Genomic DNA, 17618 nt, shown 5'->3' with positions numbered 1-17618 from the left:
CTTTTATCACAGAAATAAAGAATACTATAATTTTCTTTTCAGGCATTCAAACAACACATTTGCAATCCATACTCCCACAAACCTGAAAGTCATTACTATTTTTGACAAAATCTTTGGCAGAGTACCACAACAAATGCTCCAATTCTGATATTTCATCTGGAAATGGTCCTTTGAATTCAGAGTCTCTCAAACCACAGGGACACATGGCAATAATATAGGATTTTGGACTGCTGTCCTTAAAAACAATTTTGGCTGGTTTTTTGGCTAACACATTCTACCTCATTTTCAAATATTTGAGAAATATAAGTTAAATAATGTAGGAAGTCAGCCTGAATTTAGAATGCATTATCTACTAAAAAAAATTAAGGTACAAAATATAGTAAGATACAGACTAAGATATACTTACTATATGTTATAACATTTTTTAAACTAAAATATGACTGAAACACTTATTTGCAATGAAAATACTGGAGAAATACCCTTGCAATAATAAAAGTAAACCCATCTTCATGATAAATATTTCCATCTTCTCTGAATGTTAAGTGCAGACATTGCTAGTTGTCTCACAATATCTACCTTCCCTTTTTTACACAGTAATGGAAATTGCTAAGAATAGGGTATAGCTGAAGAAAACTTTTCACAGATTCCCTTGCAGCTAGGTGAAGCCATGTGACTAGGTTCTGGCCAATGGGATGTGAACAAAAAGAATATACACAATTTTGGAGTGATCAACTTAGAGAAAAGGCACATGCTCTTTACTTTCTCTTTAACACAGTCCTGCTGTCTGAAAAGTAAACATAACTGTGAAGCTAGAGCAACCATCTTAGACCATGAAATAAAAACTATCTGTTAAAAATGCAATCCAACATGATCAAAGAAACCTGTATCTTCAACATCATAAAGCTGTCATAATAAGCCAGGCCTGCCTATTTGGATTCTTACATTAGAGAAAAACAAACCTACATGCTGTTTAAGTAGCAAGGGAAACAAGGGGAAAAGAAATAGGAAACTTTGCATTAATTCTACTAGAAACTTGTCACCAATTCTAGTGTTTTTATATATTCATTATATTTACAAACATATACATACACATATATATTACATATATTATGTTTAATTTTCCTTCAAACTTCATGGCTTATTTCATTTCATATATTTTTTAATATATAAAACCACAATATGTTAGATGACCTGGAATGAATCTAAGAAATCACTTTAAAATTTTACAGATAAAAAATTTGACATTTGAAAAAACAGAATCATGAGCAAATTAAATGATTAACCCAAGGTCATGCTTATCAAAAATAATTGTTTTTCTGTGGCTTATAAATAATTTTTTTTCTGAAGAAACAGAGCAAGACTGTGTTTTAACAAGCTGTCCAGGAGAAAGAAAAAGAAAGAAACAGGGCAAGATATGAAGGCAAAAAGGAAGTAAAATATATTATTCATTAAGATGCATTGTTAGCATGGCAAAGTATATACTATAACATCAGGATGAATTGTGAAAAGTCGAGGGAAACAGTTGCATAAATTATATGAATGATCTCCCAAGTGAGTGACAGTACTTATGGTGAAAAGATGATGAGTTCCAAAGGCTAGCACTAGAGTATGCTGTCAGTCAGAACAATCTACTGTCAAATGAAGAGCACTGGGGCAAGAAGGGTCATAGAGGTTCGTACCATATACAGAAAAGGAGTTCATGTGTGGCTGGCTGTCTAACATCCATTCCAACAGGAATTGAGATAAAACAGAAACATCTGTTATCTATAAAGTAAAGCCAATTACACTATAAATCAAATTTTGGAAGTAGGAGCTCAAAAGCAATTTCATATAAACTAGAACCTACTTCTCCCAAAAATTGAGTATAAATATAAACAAACAAGTTATACTTTAAGAATATTTCACTGCATTAGAATTTGACAATTCTTTCATTCAGACAAAATATAAGATAGCAGTTCCAAAATATCAAGTCTTTTTAAATATAAAAATTAGTGCTTACTTCATTTAAAAAAAGAATGAAAAGGAAAATTTGTTATAAATGTAGATTTCAAACAATTCTTACATGAGTTGATATTCAAAATGTTGAAATTGTGCAGTAATCTCCAACACACAATTAGACACATAAAATTTCTTGAATTGATGGAGGTGTATGTACTCTTAGAAGTGTATGTCTGGTAGCAAGTATGCTTAGAATTCATAAAGTATTCTTTGTTATGGGACATTAACCTCATGTCAAGAAACAACAGCATTCACTACAACTCTTTGAGTTGAATCTCTGTTCATTCTTTTCCTTTCTTCTAAGTTAGGAGGTCATTTTTGGCAATAATCAGATGTCTGTGTCATCAAGAAAAGGATAACAAAATCCTTTTCAATTTTTAGGTCATCCAAGCACAATTAGCCTTTAAAAGTATTTTGCCATGTTTCCAATTGTTTGCAGATTTTGCCAGCAGATGAATTTACAAGATATTGTCACTCTGAAATCAGTTTGCAGAAGCACGTCCTGAATACTGGAAGATTCCCATGACACTTTAGCCGAATGAACTTGTGATTTTTCAGCAGCATTCATCCATAAGGCTGACTGCAGCACTGAAAGTTTTACCTCATTTAAATATCCAAAAATATCTCCCCAGTAAACCAAGCCAGGAATAAACTCCTCCTTGTCAAACTGTTCTGAGAATGACCTTTCTTTTTCTCCTAAACAAATAAATAAATAAGGAGACAGCTATTTAAACTGCAATGTAGTGATCTAAAATATATGTTGTAGGCTATCAACACCCTTCTACATTGCTGGGAATCATTTTGTTGTTTCCATTTCTTAAGAAAACTTGTTGAAAACTAGTACCTTGTAGTTCAAGGTGCTGGCTCTCATAAATTTGATTACTTTCAGGGTGGTAAGCAAGAAATCTTTCAGGATTATTGTCAATCTTTGATGTCAATATATCCCAAGCCAACTGTAAAAGACGTGAGTCATGAGGACTTAAAGTTCTTTCTTCACAGAAGCAGGAAACCCAGATGTATTGCTAACCATTGCAAATACTCCATCCATGCTGACTGTACCAAACCTCCTATTTCACCATGTCAAAGATATCAAAGGCCTTTCAGCTTTTCAAAAGGCACCTCACTAACTTGGAATTTGTTATGCATCAGTGTATACAAAACAGACAAAAATCAGAAACTGGCTGCAAGAAATAATGCTAGTTGTTACACACAAACACTTGTTGAATGGGAAATGGCCTTACTCCCAATTTGACAGTGATCTGCTTCAAAACATTAGAAAAAACAGTCAGCAGTTCCGTAGCGTATAATACCATCTGATTGAGCTTGGCCCACAGAAAAGAACACTTGTCATGAAGAACAAAATTTTTGTAGCCAGTTCCAACTTTCTTACTGAAACTATTTTAAATTACCATTTGAAGGAGCTTAGCATATTGAAACTTACATAAATTGGCAGCTAATTAGGAAAAGTATGTGTCTTTTAAATAGAAATTACTGAAGCCAGTTTCTCTGTATTATTCACTACATGATAATATATATTTCAAAATAATGATTCCATTTGTTTCTTCAAATGTTTATCTAATTGATGAAATCTCTTTAACCATTCTCAATTAATGAGGTTGTTTAAAAAAATTTTTTAAACTCAATTTAGCTCTAAAACAAATTCTCAATAACTGTAAACTTAATGTAGTAAATATTTCCTTCAGATACTATGAATCTCATATCTGATTGATAAAGCACTGGCAAAAAACAAATTCAATATCTAATAAACTTAGGTAAAATATACAAATAGTAATTGCAAGACTTTTAATAAATAAACCAACTGCCTTGATCTGATTTGGTGCAGGAACTTAGCAAGATAAATAGCAGATACTCTTGTCTGCAAAGCAAGTTAAGTTTTGGAAAGGCTGGGACAAAAGTTGTTTCTTTCTATTTTAACATTTTTAAATCTGACAATATAAAGTATCCAAATCCCTATATATGCCTTACTACACTTATGGTTATAATTTTGTAAATTCAAATACATTCTAATAAAGAAGAATATAAGCCATAATTATTAAATATTCAAAGGTAAATATATTATTTTCTTTCTTAAAATCAGTATTTCACAAAACTTATATTAATATTTCCTAAAACTTCTGACCCCACATTTGAAGATTTGCTCTTTTGAGTGATTAACTATAATACATTAAACTTTTTCAAGCATTAAAAATTAAATATAGTTTCCATCATTATTTTTCATAATTCACTAATATAAAACATTTAATGACTTTAATTTTGAAGCATTCTTCCAATTTGGAAACCAAGTATTTTTCAAGCTTTTATTTCTGAGGTGTTCTGGGAATAATATGCTAATTACTTAAATATTAAAGATAATTTCTCAGTAAGTGCTCTGATATTTTACCACTTTTAACATTATGGAAAGTTTTACTTACTGAAATATCTTTCAGGTTTTTCTCAAAGGAGAAATGAGCAGATTCTTTAGAAAAATTAAACTTGTATGTGTCAGCTGGTCCTGCTCGGGACACTAGTGCTTTTCTCAGTTCATCAATATATTTCTCTTTTTCCATTGCCATGTCATCAGCTTCTTGAGAAATCTCTGATTCAGACACTATGGGAAACATTAATAAAAGTTTTGAAATGAAAAATCACTAAACATGAGAAAATAGGTGTTTACTTGTTAGTACTAATTTATCACATATAACAGAAATTCAAACAAAAAGTAAAATCAATTACTATACTACACATTTTTAACTCAAATTATACCTTTTAACCGAACTAGCAATTTTTGAGAAATGCATTAATTTAGTCTCAAATCTCATGTGAAAAGCATTAGACTCCTGGAAGTCCTTCCCTATTCTTAGATGAAACACATGCAATGTAAATTACCACAGAAACTACCATTTAATGTACCTGCTCTTACATCATAGCAGATAAATTATTTCTTATAATAATGAATAAGCTCATTATTTTACATCTTTCATCCTTGCCTCAAAAATTCAATAGTCTATAGTCTACTTCTCATTCATATGGGCAGAGTCAAATTAAAATAAAAGTAGAGTTCATTCTTCTTATCTCATGTGACATCAATAGAAAATGTGGATAAAGGGAGGTGAAAAGGCAGTAATGGGAAGGGAACTTATATTTACTGAGTCCAAGGCATATACCATGCAACAGATCTGGCTTCCAATTCTCTCATCTCGGTATCTTTATTTTATTTTTTATTTTTTTTTTTTTTGAGACAGAGTCTCACTTTGTTGTCCAGACTAGAGTGAGTGCCGTGGCGTCAGCCTAGCTCACAGCAACCTCAAACTCCTGGGCTCAAGCGATCCTCCTGGCTCAGCCTCCCGAGTAGCTGGGACTACAGGCATGCGCCACCATGCCCGGCTAATTTTTTTATATATATATCAGTTGGCCAATTAATTTCTTTCTATTTATAGTAGAGACGGGGTCTCGCTCTTGCTCAGGCTGGTTTTGAACTCCTGACCTTGAACAATCCGCCCGCCTCGGCCTCCCAAGAGCTAGGATTACAGGCGTGAGCCACCGCGCCCGGCCCATCTCGGTATCTTTAAAGCTGATGTTTTACCCACCATTGATATTTTATTTCAATGATTGTATTTTAAATTCTAGATATTCTCTTTGTTCTTTTATCATATCATGTTCTTAACCGATAGTTCTCTTAAATATTTGAATATTTTAAACATATTTAAGATCTCTTTCAGATTGGTCTTTATATGTGATTCCTAGAATATTAATTCTGTTTCTCCTATCTGCTAAAACATGCTTGTTTTGCTTTTTTCTCTGTTATGCTTTGTAATATTTGAGCATGGCTCTCCTCTAGCAAGAGTGGCATGTGCTCTGGGCAGAAGTGGTCTCAAATGAAGGTTGCTTGTTTGCCTTTCTTGGAGTCTCTACAAGTCTCACTAGTTCTGGACCAGTTTTGAAAGTTAATTTCTTAACTTGGTTTTTACATTTGAGGCAAAGTGTTCAATTTTAAAACTCCTATGCGTATATAACACAGGCTTCGAGTTCTGATTTTCATTGAGACTTTTATTCACTCATTGTCCTTAGAGACTGGTCTGGTTTTTATGCTGCATGGCCAAAGGGTAGTACTTTAAAGATGATTTCATTACCTGGAGATCCCTTCCAGGTTCCTTTGTTTATATATGGAGAGCTCAGCTCCAATTCCTTAAGAGGCCTGCAACCTCAACATTCCACCCAATCCAGGCATTATGCACACAGTCATCTAGACATATATCTAGCTCAGATATTCCATGAATCTACAGTTAAGCTATAGTTCCCACTGACTGCTTTGGTTTTCAGATATTCTTGAAACATGGCATCTGAAGTTTTCCCTTTCTTAAATACAAAAGTGGTAATGTGTCCATGTATCTGTTTGCTTTTAAAATTAAAGATTTAATCTAACATTTGTTGGAATCGGTGTACAGTTGGGTAGTTTCCTGTGTCAACTCAGGCTATTACCATGATGAATGACCCATATGGTTTTGTAATTTTATAGTTATACATTACACTTATCTAATTTCTTCCTCATAAAACTGAAGAATAGATATTTTCATTTTGCAAAAGAAAACTGTAGCTCAGAGAGATCAAGTAATAGTCTAGTGTCATGTAGTAGGTAAGTGGAAAAGCTAGACTCATACTTCTCTCTGGCTGTGTTGTTTTGAGGAGAGGCAGAGAGAGATGAGACATTGTATAAATTATTTCCTTCTATTATTTTGAAAAACACATCAGTACAAAATATTATAGAATATAAAAAAATCTGGATTAAGGAATCCCTAAAAATATAACACACCTTTTCACAACTTTGGTCTAGATGCTATCAAGTATCTGGAAGACCCATAACAGGTAACAAAAAAGGGAGTTTTGGAATGTGTCCATATATTTTACATGATCAATTTTGGATAACAAGTTCTGATAAAGAAATATAATTCTCGTATTTCACATAACCTTTGAAAAAATAATTAAAATACCTTATATTCCTATATGATTTTACAGCTTCTAAAACACTTTCACACACTTTCTCTCAGAAGCAGATGCATATTTAGGATGATCATCACTATCAAATCTATCTACCTTTAAAATACCCTATTAGCTCTTCTGAATAAACAAAAATAAGAAGACATATGCTTCCTATATAAGGAATAATTTTATATATTATGTTGGGATTATTTCAAAAAGTAAATAATAACTAACTTTACATAACTAATACCTAGAGAGAACAATTAATTCACAGAGAAATAGAAAATAAATCTGTAGAAGTCATCTTTAATGCAGCTATAGAAAAAGAAGAAAATGCAAAAGAAAACAGAGAACATCCTTTGATAAAACATCTAGTTAAAAGTATTCTAAATTTCATTAAAATTAAAAGATACATATCTTAAAATATTTAATAGAATTTATTAATTCAATGCATTCATTCAAAAAATGTTTAATGAGCATATACTATGTATGTGCCAGACATTGTTGTAGAGGTACAACAGTTAGACAAATGAAAGTACCAGCTTTATGAAGCTCACATTCAAGTGATTACATCTTAGATAACATTTTAGATATCCTCTCAGATATCCTTTGATGTTCTTCCCCCTATGAATGCTGTGCTGATTATTACGGAATATTTAATTTTTGAGAGAGAAAAAATATGAAAGGAAATTATTTTTCTATTTACACTACCCCTTTAAAAACTATCAAAAAGGTACTAGTTTAAAAAAACATACTTGAACATTTCCTATAAAAGGTAATGTGAAAATCGGACTTCTATTTAGAGCTTCAATCCTGAAAAAAACAACTTGGTCACTAGTTTTGAATTTTGTGCTAAGAACATCTGGAAAAAGCACAGCTGTAAGCATTCAACACTCTAAAACTTCAGTGACCAGGAATAAAAGCAATGGAAATAATAAAATTCAGCAAGAATGCAGCTGAACCACATAATAAAGCATAAAACACAACCAGGCCAACATGACCAAACAAGAAGGAACTGTTCTCAGACTTGTAGGGGCCAAAAATGTATCACTTTTACACTGTTTGTAGGTATATGAAGATAGAAGGAAGGGAAATTCTTTCCTTCAGATGCCTATGTATAATTAACCAAAAGACTAAACACATCCTAAGCACGTGATAAAGCTCAGAAGACATACAGCCTTATGTACCTTTAGGAATCTAGATCTTAGTATCTAGATGGTATTATATCATAAGCCTACTTCACTACTTCATTTACTAAAAAATCCTTTCTCCACTGAGCTCTTGTAACTATTTCCATATAGGTCAGTCACCAAATATCTATGTTTAGAACAAGAATAAGTAGAACTAATTATTTGATAATAAAATAATCAGTAAAGATTAATTTATTTTTCAATAAACTTCAAACTACTCCAAAGATGAGTGATGTAAGTTTCTTACTGCTGAAGCAATTCTTATTAAAGTCACAGTCATCGATCATGAACCTACTTTGCCACTTAACCCTATGATATAACCCTCTTTAATACTGAAGTGATGATAGACCACATGATAATTAAGAACTCAAAAACATTCATTAGATAAAGCAATGCTAATGGAAAATAAATCAGTGACTTTAGTGTGGGGGAGATTAAAAGGAATCCCACATCTTTTTAATTTCACTCAAATGAAAAAAGAAAAAAATTATCCAAATTGAAGGTTACAGCAATCAAAAAGTTGAACAAGAAAACAGGATGAGGTATAGGAAGGAAATCCATCTTCATGTTTCAATTATTTAATTGTTTCAATGTTCTTAATCATATTATTGTCTACCTATAAAGTACCAAATCATATTTATGTATTTATAATAAGCCTTAACTAAACATGGAAACAATGTTATATTATTTGATTTCATATTTTGTCCCTGAAATTTAAACAACAGAAATGAATGCTGAAAGGCATAAAACACATGTGAGATTTAATACTTTATTAGATAACTTTAAAGATAAAATGACCATATAGTGCATTATAAAATTTTCTGTTTAAAAGAAAACTTGTTCGTTATAGGAAGCCAAAATGTTTACAAGCTACCAAAGAATATAGAAGTTTGATATCACATTTTTGTCACACTAAATTCCATTAGCTAGAAAATAAATGGTAGCATATACTGCATTTACGATCAATGTCAACAATAGACATAAAGGTAAAGTTTTCATTCAAAAATATTCTAACTCTAAAATGAACTGCTCATTTTCTTTTATTCCTAGCCAGTTTTATATATTTGAAATATCCTTTCATTCTTTCAATCAAAAAATATTCATTGAGCATGTCCTAAGCATGTCTTAAATACTGGTCTGAATAATTATATAGAGTGGTTGGCAAATGAGATATGTCTATTGCTCTCAAGGTGGGTCTGTGTTATCTATTGAAAATAACATTTATATTAATAATATTAAGAACTGCCAGCACAATTTGTATGATATAACTAAAATGTTCCATAAATGTAAAGTTAATTTAAATTCCTGGTTAAATTAAGAGTTAATCAGAGTACTCTCCCCAACCCCACCTTAATGATAAAAAAATTCAAACAATATATCATCATTGCTTTTTGCCTTTGTAAATGAGGCTTACTAACTAGATTAGAATTTAATCTCTTCCTTTGATAATTAAGGCTCTTGAAGCACCTCAAGGTCATTTGTCTGACAATAACGTCACATTATACAGAACATACCATCTGCCAATTAGAAATATTTGAGTTATAAATACAGTATTCCTTACATACAAGCAACCACTTCATCTAGGACGTGCTCCCCCAGCTGTGCTGTTAAAACAGCTCTTCTCTTCCAGATGATCAGCATTAACTTATTACCATAGTCTTTAGCCCTATGCACTGTCTTCACTCTAAACAGGAACTGTAATCTGGTTGCACCTTCTCTGGCCATACATAGCACTAACCTGACAAATCCACCTCTACTCCTGTACTGCAACAACCAACCAATAACTAATTTCTCTTACACAGAAATTTACAAGTTAAACAGTTACTATAAGTATTATAAACATTGCCCTTGAAATTATGTATTTTATAATAATCCCTAGATCAACACCCCTTGTTCTGTGTCATAAAAGATGAATTGAAAAAAATGCAAGTATAAACTCAGTTTGTGTTGCATAACAGAATTTGTAACATTCAAGAAAGAAGCAAAATTTCACAATGTATTATAATTTAAAAGATGATATAATTATAGTAATATATTCTAGGGAAATATTTCATAAGTTAATGGAAGACACAAGTAGTATATAAATTACTATTAAAAATTATTTTACCATCAACATCATTTACAACATAACTCTAGAAATGACTGTTGCATAATTATAGAAGTTCTTTAAACAAAGAAGTTCTTCAACAAAATACTTTAGAAGGATATTAAAACTTTGCTATATGAGTAAAACATAATGCTAATTTTTTTGTCTTTGTATCTTCCATGTTCCATACATGATTTGAGGGTCATTAGCATTTTAAAAGATTACCAAAAATTAAAAACATCAAAAGTCTATTTCATAAAATCATAGCCAAAATCCTAAATATGGGTTTGAACCTTGAATTACCAAGCCTTAGGCTATGGTTCTGTTTTGTTACATATGTAATATATGTTCATTGGGAAATAATTCAAACAAAAAGTATACAAAGAAAACAAAGAACCAGCACCACCCCATACTCCCAAACCAACACCAACCCCAACCCCTTGACCCAGTCAACCCCCTTCCTCCACCTCCCAGTATTTTTCCTGGAGTCCTGACAGAAGATACATGTAAAATGCACTATTTATGTTTTCCATAAAGAGATCATTTTCGAACTCTGACCAAGTCCTACTTATTAAGACTCAAATGGTGGCTAGAATTTGCTGGGGCACATGCTTATTTCATTATTAATATCAATTATTTAAAAAATGGTATAAAATATTACAAACCTATATGTAAATTAGATAACAATAACAATTAAAAGTAATATTAGTTCTACCCAATATCTACTGAAGAAATATCATTAAGCACTGAAGAATAGCACATTTAAATCTTACTTTTAAAAACTTTGTTTTTAATATTACCTGTCCCAGTCCATGCTGACTGCCCATCAGTAAGCGTAATAACAAAACCAGATCCTAGTGTTTTCTCCCAAGATATTTGCAGAAAATGAATTATGTTGGGTTCAGAAGTAAGACAAATTCTGCTTACTTTTCTTTCCATTTCTTAATACCTATAATAGAAGAATAAAATTAATATTTTTATAAGAAATTATAACTCAAATAAAGTTGTTTTCAGTACTGGTCTCTCAGCTATATAAACACTAAGGAAATAAGAAAATAAGTAAAACAAAAAACTGTATAATACAGTCAACCACTATATTTAGTAAAACATAGTTTTGTTCAATATTGACTCCCAACTTTTACAGATGAGAAAAGCAGAGGCCCATAAATGGAAAATGATTTGCTCAAGTAATGGAGATGCATAAAAATTACCATCTCAACAATATGAAAAGTATATTTTATCTTTTCTTTTCCACAAAAGTCAATAGCTTCTCTCTCTACCACAAAAGAAACAGTTGCTAGAACTTGTAGAAATGACCTAGGAATGATATCAGGACTGGAATGTGACTGTAATTAGTGGGGATAGATTTGACCAAGTATCTTAGTGTCTGTCTGGAAAAAGACTATGTGAAATAAAAGAGGGGAGTAAGCACAAATAAAGGAAAAGAAAATCTCAGAATGCAACAGATGGCAATACCCAGTTATGCCTTTTTAAGAAAGGGATGCCCAGGCTCAGTTACTCAAACACTCTGTCCACTGAGTTAACAGCACCCTGTAATAGAGATGGGTTATTTCAGATTATCACAGCCTGAAGCCAATAAACTTTTTATTTTTTGCATTTTAAAAACTCTATATTGAAGTTTATATACAAGCAGAAAAGTATATATATGAATACAACCTGACAATTTTTATAACTGAACAAATCTATGTAAGCAGTACCTAGATCAAGAAGCAGAACATCATCACTCTAGAACTCATTCTCATATTCCCTCCTTTCCAGTCACTATCTCTCCAAATAACCACTATCCTATCTTTAAGAAAGATTAGAGTTTTGAATGTTTTTGTACTTTATGTAAATATAATCATATAGCATGTTCCATTTTGTGTCTGGCTTCTTTTGCTCCATATTATGTTTGAGAGATTCCTCCACATTGCATCTTATAGTTGTAGATGATTCTCAGGGTTGTATAGGATTATACTATGAATATAATACAATTTCTTTATCCATTCTCCTGGTGATAAGCATTTGGGTACCTTCCAGGTTTTGACTATTACAAACAGTGCTGCCATAAACATTCTAGCAAATATCTATGCATTTCTGTTGGGTATATACCTATGAGTAAAATTTCTAGATGAGAGGATATGTTCAGTTTTGATACTACACAGCAACCAACTGTTTTTCCTTTTTTGTTTGTTTGTTTTGTTTTGTTTTCCTCTTTTTGAAATAGGGTCTCACTCTGTTGCCCAGGCTAAAGTACAGTGGTGTCATCATAGCTCACTGCAACCTGAAACTCCTGGGTTCAAGTGATCCCCCTGACATAGCCTCCCGAGTAGTGGGGTCTACAGGTATGCACCACCATGCCCAGCTAATTTTTCTATTTTTTGGTAGAGACAGGGTCTCACTGTGTTGCCATGCCTGGTCTTGAACTCCTGGCCTCAAGTGATCCACCACCTAAGCCTCCCAAAGTGCTAGTATTATAGGTGCGAGCTACCATGCCTAGCTATTTTTCTAAAATCATTGTACCAATTTACAATCAGTCAGTATATGAGAATTCTGATTATACTGCATCCTTGCAGACATTTTCCACCTTTTGCATTATAGCCATTTTGGTTGATATATAGTGTTATCACGTTGTGATTCTAATTCACATTTCCCAAATAAGTAATAAACATTGAGCCCTTTTCATATAGTATTTATTGGACATTTGAATATCCTGTTTTGTGGAGTGTCTGTTCAATCCTGTCAAAGGTTTTATTCAGTTGTCTTGCTCTTATTGATGATCTTATTTATCTATTCTTTGGGTTTTTCTAATTTGTTCTTAATGAGTTCTCTTATAAATATATGTATAGTGAGTATCTTCTCCCACTCTAAGTTACCTTTTCACTTGCATAATGGTATCTTTGGATTAAAAGAAATATGATTTTTTTCATGTAATTACAGAGTTTCACAACTAGCATTCTTAGTGACTACATAATAATTCATTAAATGCCATAATTAAAAGTATGTTGATATATATTAGCTTCCTAATCTTCACCAGAACCCTACAAATATATTATAGCAACGATTAGTATCCTCATTGCATGAATGAAAGACAGAGGTGAAGTTTAATACCCAACATCACACACCTAATAAGCAGTGGTGAAAGGACTGAAATCTACCACCTGCTCTTCTTATTATAGCACTTGGCCTGTAATTAGGAATGAAGAAGTCTAGTAGGGCTGAAGTTAAGAAAAATCATAACTCCAAGAGTTACTAAATTTACCAGGTAAAGAAACAGGGTTAGACCACAAAAGAGGTAGGAGCAGGGAGCTTCTGCCTTGTGATAAGCATTGCCAGATGAGATACTGTTCTTTTAAGTGTACTCTAAAACAAAACAAATACTTTTATTTCCAGTCTCCCAACAAAGCTCATATTCTCCAATCAAATAAAACATGGAAAACTAAATAAACCAGTCCTCATTTTGGATCAAGCTACAAAAAAGAAATTTACCACTCTGATATCCTATATATAACTGACTGCTGAAAACATCTACCTGGGATTCCAAAGCCTGTGCCTGTCCCAAAGAAGGCTTTAAATTATCTCAAATCTGTTACCCATGGAGTCTACTCATTTTTCCTAGTAATATGAATTGAGACAGTACAGATTATGTCTCAATACACTTATATATGGCAGGCCTTTTCTCAAGGCTAAACACTTTCTGTTCATTAAAAACAGTTTTAATAAAACATGATTTCTAACTCCCTCACCACTTTGATTATTCTTCTCAAAATCTACACCAGAGGGGGTCAAAGCAAGATGACTGAATCAAAACCTCCAGTGATCATCCCTCTGCAAACACCAAATTCAACAACTATTTACACTAACAAGCTCCTTCAGAAGAACTAAATCAGGTTAACAATACTACCTGGTTTTAACATTATATCAAGGAAAGAGGCACTGAAGAGGGCAGAAAAGACAGTCTTGCATTGTCTACGCTACCCCTCCACCGTACCCAAGCAGTGCTGAGCCAGCTCCCCAATGGAGGCAAAATCTGTGTGCCCAGGGGGAGGGAGAGTGAAGTAATCATGGGATTTTGCATTGAAACGCTGGGCCACCTTGGCAGAGGAGAACACAACACAGGGCAGAATTCTGGAAGTGCCCGCTGAGAAAGCATTTAGACCAGCCTAGCCAGAGGGAAATCCTCCCGTGAAACTAGAGTTATGGCTAACCTCACCATTGGCTGAGAAAAGCAGTGGACTAAACTCATAAGGCAGTTGGGCCACAAAGGATATAGTCCTTGGACAATTCTTGCAGCTGTTCTGGCTTGGAGCCAGTAGATTTGAGGTGTAGATGACGGAGTGAGACACTAAGCCTGTGCCTGTGTCACCCTTAACACAACTACAGGCATTGCAGCTCAGAGTCTTCTTCTACTTAGGGAAAGGACAGAGAAGAGTTCAAAAGATTTTATTTTGCTACTTGGGTACTATCTCAGCTTCAGTAAAGTAAAGTACCCAAGCAGACTCCTAAAGCCCTTGAGTCCAGGCCTCAGTTCCTGGATAGCATTTCTGGACCCACCCTGGGCCAGAAGGAATCACTCTGCCATGAAGGGAAGGACTCAGTCTTGACAGAATTCACCACCTGCTGACTAAAGAGCTCTTGGGCTTTGAATAAACATCAGAGGTAGCCAAGCAACAGTCACCATGGACTTTGGGTAAGACTGGGATGGCATCAGATGCAACCAAGCACTGGTGGCCACAAGGGAGTGCCTATGTCACTTCTCCCTAGCGCAGAGAGTGATGGAAGAGAATGAGAGACTTTATCTGGTAATCGAGGGAATTCTCCCTTATTTTACTGAAGTTCACCAAGGCAGTACCACCAGGAGTCTGCAAGAATCACAGCATTACTAGGTTCAGGACACCCCCAGTGCTCATACAGTTGCAGTGACCAAAAACCTGGACCACAACACTCAATTCCACTTGAACATCTGGAAAGCCTTCTCAAGAAGGACAGATACAAACAAGCCCAGTCTACAAAGATTAAAATACATACCTAACTCTTCATTGCCCAGACTTCAACAGTCACAAATATCAGGAATATCCAGGAAAACATGATCTCATCAAATGAAAAAAATAAGGTACCAGTGACCAATCCTAGAGTGATGGAGATATGTGAAGTTTCAGAAAAAGAATTCAAAATAGCTGTCCTGAAGAAGCTCAATGAACTTCAAGACAATACAGAGAATGAATCTGGAAGCCTATCAGAAATTTAACAGAGACCAAAATAATTAAAAAACAAAACAAAACAAAACAAAACAAACCACAAGCAGAAATTCTGCAGCTCAAGAATTCAACTGACAAACTGAGAAACTTATCAGAGTCTCTCATCAGCAGAATTGATCAACTGGAAGAAAGAATTCAGGAGCTTTAACACAGGCTATGTGAAAATACACAGTCATAGGAGAAAAAAGAATAAAAAAAGAAGGGAGAATCCCTACAAGATCTAGAAAATAACCTCAAAATGGAAAATGTAAGAGTTCTTGGCCTTAAAAAGGAGGTAGAAAGAGACACTGGGATAGAAAGTTTACTCAAAGAAATAATAACACAGAACTTTCTAAACATAAAGAAAGATACCAATATTCAGGTAAAAGAAGGTCATAGAACACTAAGCAGATTTAACCCAAACAAGACTACCTCAAGGCATTTAATAATCAAGCTCCCAAAGGTCACAGATAAACACAAGGTCCTAAGGGAAGCAAGAAAAAAGAAAAAAAAAAAACATATAAAGGAGCCCTAACACATCTGGCAGCAGACTTCTCAGTGGGGACCTTACAGGCCAGGAGAGAAGAGCATGACATATTCAAAGTGCTGAAGGAAAAAAACCTTAACACTAGCATATTATATCTTCCAAAAATATTCTTCAAACATGAAGGAGAAATAAACATTTTCCCAGACAAACAAAAGCTAAGGGATTTCATCAACACCAGACCTGTCTTACAAGAAATGTTAAAAGGAATTCATTCTGAAAGAAAAGGACATTATTAAACAATAAGAAACCTTCTGAAAGTATATAATATGCTGGTAACAAGAAGTACACAAAGACAGAATATTCTATTACTATAATTGCAGTATATGAACCACTTAAATCTTGAATAGGAAGACTAAAAGACAAAATTATCAAAAATCACTACAACATTCTGAGATATAGATTGTATGAAAAGATATGGATGGAAACAATATAAGGTTAAAAGGCAGCAGGGACAGAGTCAAAAAGTAGAAGTACTGTTAGATTTCTCTTTGTTTATGAGCAAAGTTGTCATATGGTTTACGTTAATTAGTTATAAATATATTTTACAAGCCTTATAACAAAAAATTATAAAACTTACAACAGATATACAAAAAATTAAAACACACTACCAGAGAAAATCATTTTAACAAAGGAAGGACAGAAAGGAAGGAAGAAAGAGAAGACCTCAAAACAATCAGAAATCAAATAACATGGCAGTCATAAATCCTTATCTATCAATAATAACACTGACTATGAATGGACTATACTCTCCAATCAAAAGAAACAGTGGCTGAATGAAGAAGAAAAAAAAAAGAGCCAACTATATGTTTTCTGCAAGAAACCCACTTCACCTATAAAGATACACATAGACTGAAAATAAAGGAATGGAAAAAGATATTCCATACAAATGGAAACAAAAAAAGAGCAGAAATAGCTATACTCCTATCAGATAAAATAGATTTCAAGACAAAAACTGTAAAAAGAGACAAAGAAGGTCATTATATAATGATAAGTGGGTCAGGTCAGTAAGAGGACATAACAATTCTAAATATATAAGCACTCAACACTAGGGCACCAAGATATACAAAGCAAAATATCAGAGCTAAAGAGAGAGACTCCAATACAATAATTATTGTAGACCTCACCATTCCACTTTCAGCATTGGATAGATCATTCAGACAGGAAATCAACAAGGAAATATTGGACTTAATCTGCACTATACACACACTATAGTCTGAAGTGGGTAAGGGGTAAGAGAGGAGTCTTACAGGACTGAGCCTCAACAGAGCACATCCAGCCATCATCCTCTGCTTGGTGTGGGGGGGAGGGGAAATGCACACTTTTGGTCACAGAAGTCTGTGTTGATTGTGGTTTCAGTGAGATAATAGAAAAATCCCTTTTAGTTTGTTTTTTCCATTCAGAGGGATGATACTTAATTATAAATTGCTAGAGCTGCACTCTCTTACATTAAAGGATACAAGGAATCCAGAGAAAATCCCAGAATAAAAAAAAAAAAATCTCAGATGAAATGTACAAGACCCCTTCAAATTGATAAATTAGCAATAATTCTAATTTCTACCAGTTTACTCAGAAAACTATTTACT

General features: G+C 33.4%; 1 protein-coding gene across 2 annotated transcripts in view; it reads right to left on the bottom strand.

The window, feature by feature from the left end:
- The window catches only part of XRCC4 (X-ray repair cross complementing 4), a 223476-nt gene that overhangs the window by 186455 nt on the left and 19403 nt on the right, over positions 1–17618 (bottom strand). Inside the window, exons 2-3 of one of the 2 annotated variants that reach the window (XM_076008154.1) lie at positions 11179–11200; positions 4431–4606 (exon numbers count right to left, since the gene is read on the bottom strand). In XM_076008154.1, the coding sequence (XP_075864269.1) occupies positions 4431–4606; positions 11179–11200 (198 nt within the window). Of the gene's footprint in view, positions 1–4430; positions 4607–11051; positions 11201–17618 lie in introns of both variants that reach the window. The other variant, XM_012784379.3, reaches the window with a different exon arrangement.

The sequence above is a fragment of the Microcebus murinus genome, chromosome 11, assembly GCF_040939455.1.
Source record: "Microcebus murinus isolate Inina chromosome 11, M.murinus_Inina_mat1.0, whole genome shotgun sequence".
Lineage (NCBI taxonomy): Eukaryota > Metazoa > Chordata > Mammalia > Primates > Cheirogaleidae > Microcebus > Microcebus murinus.
This window is presented reverse-complemented; position numbering and strand designations above follow the sequence as displayed.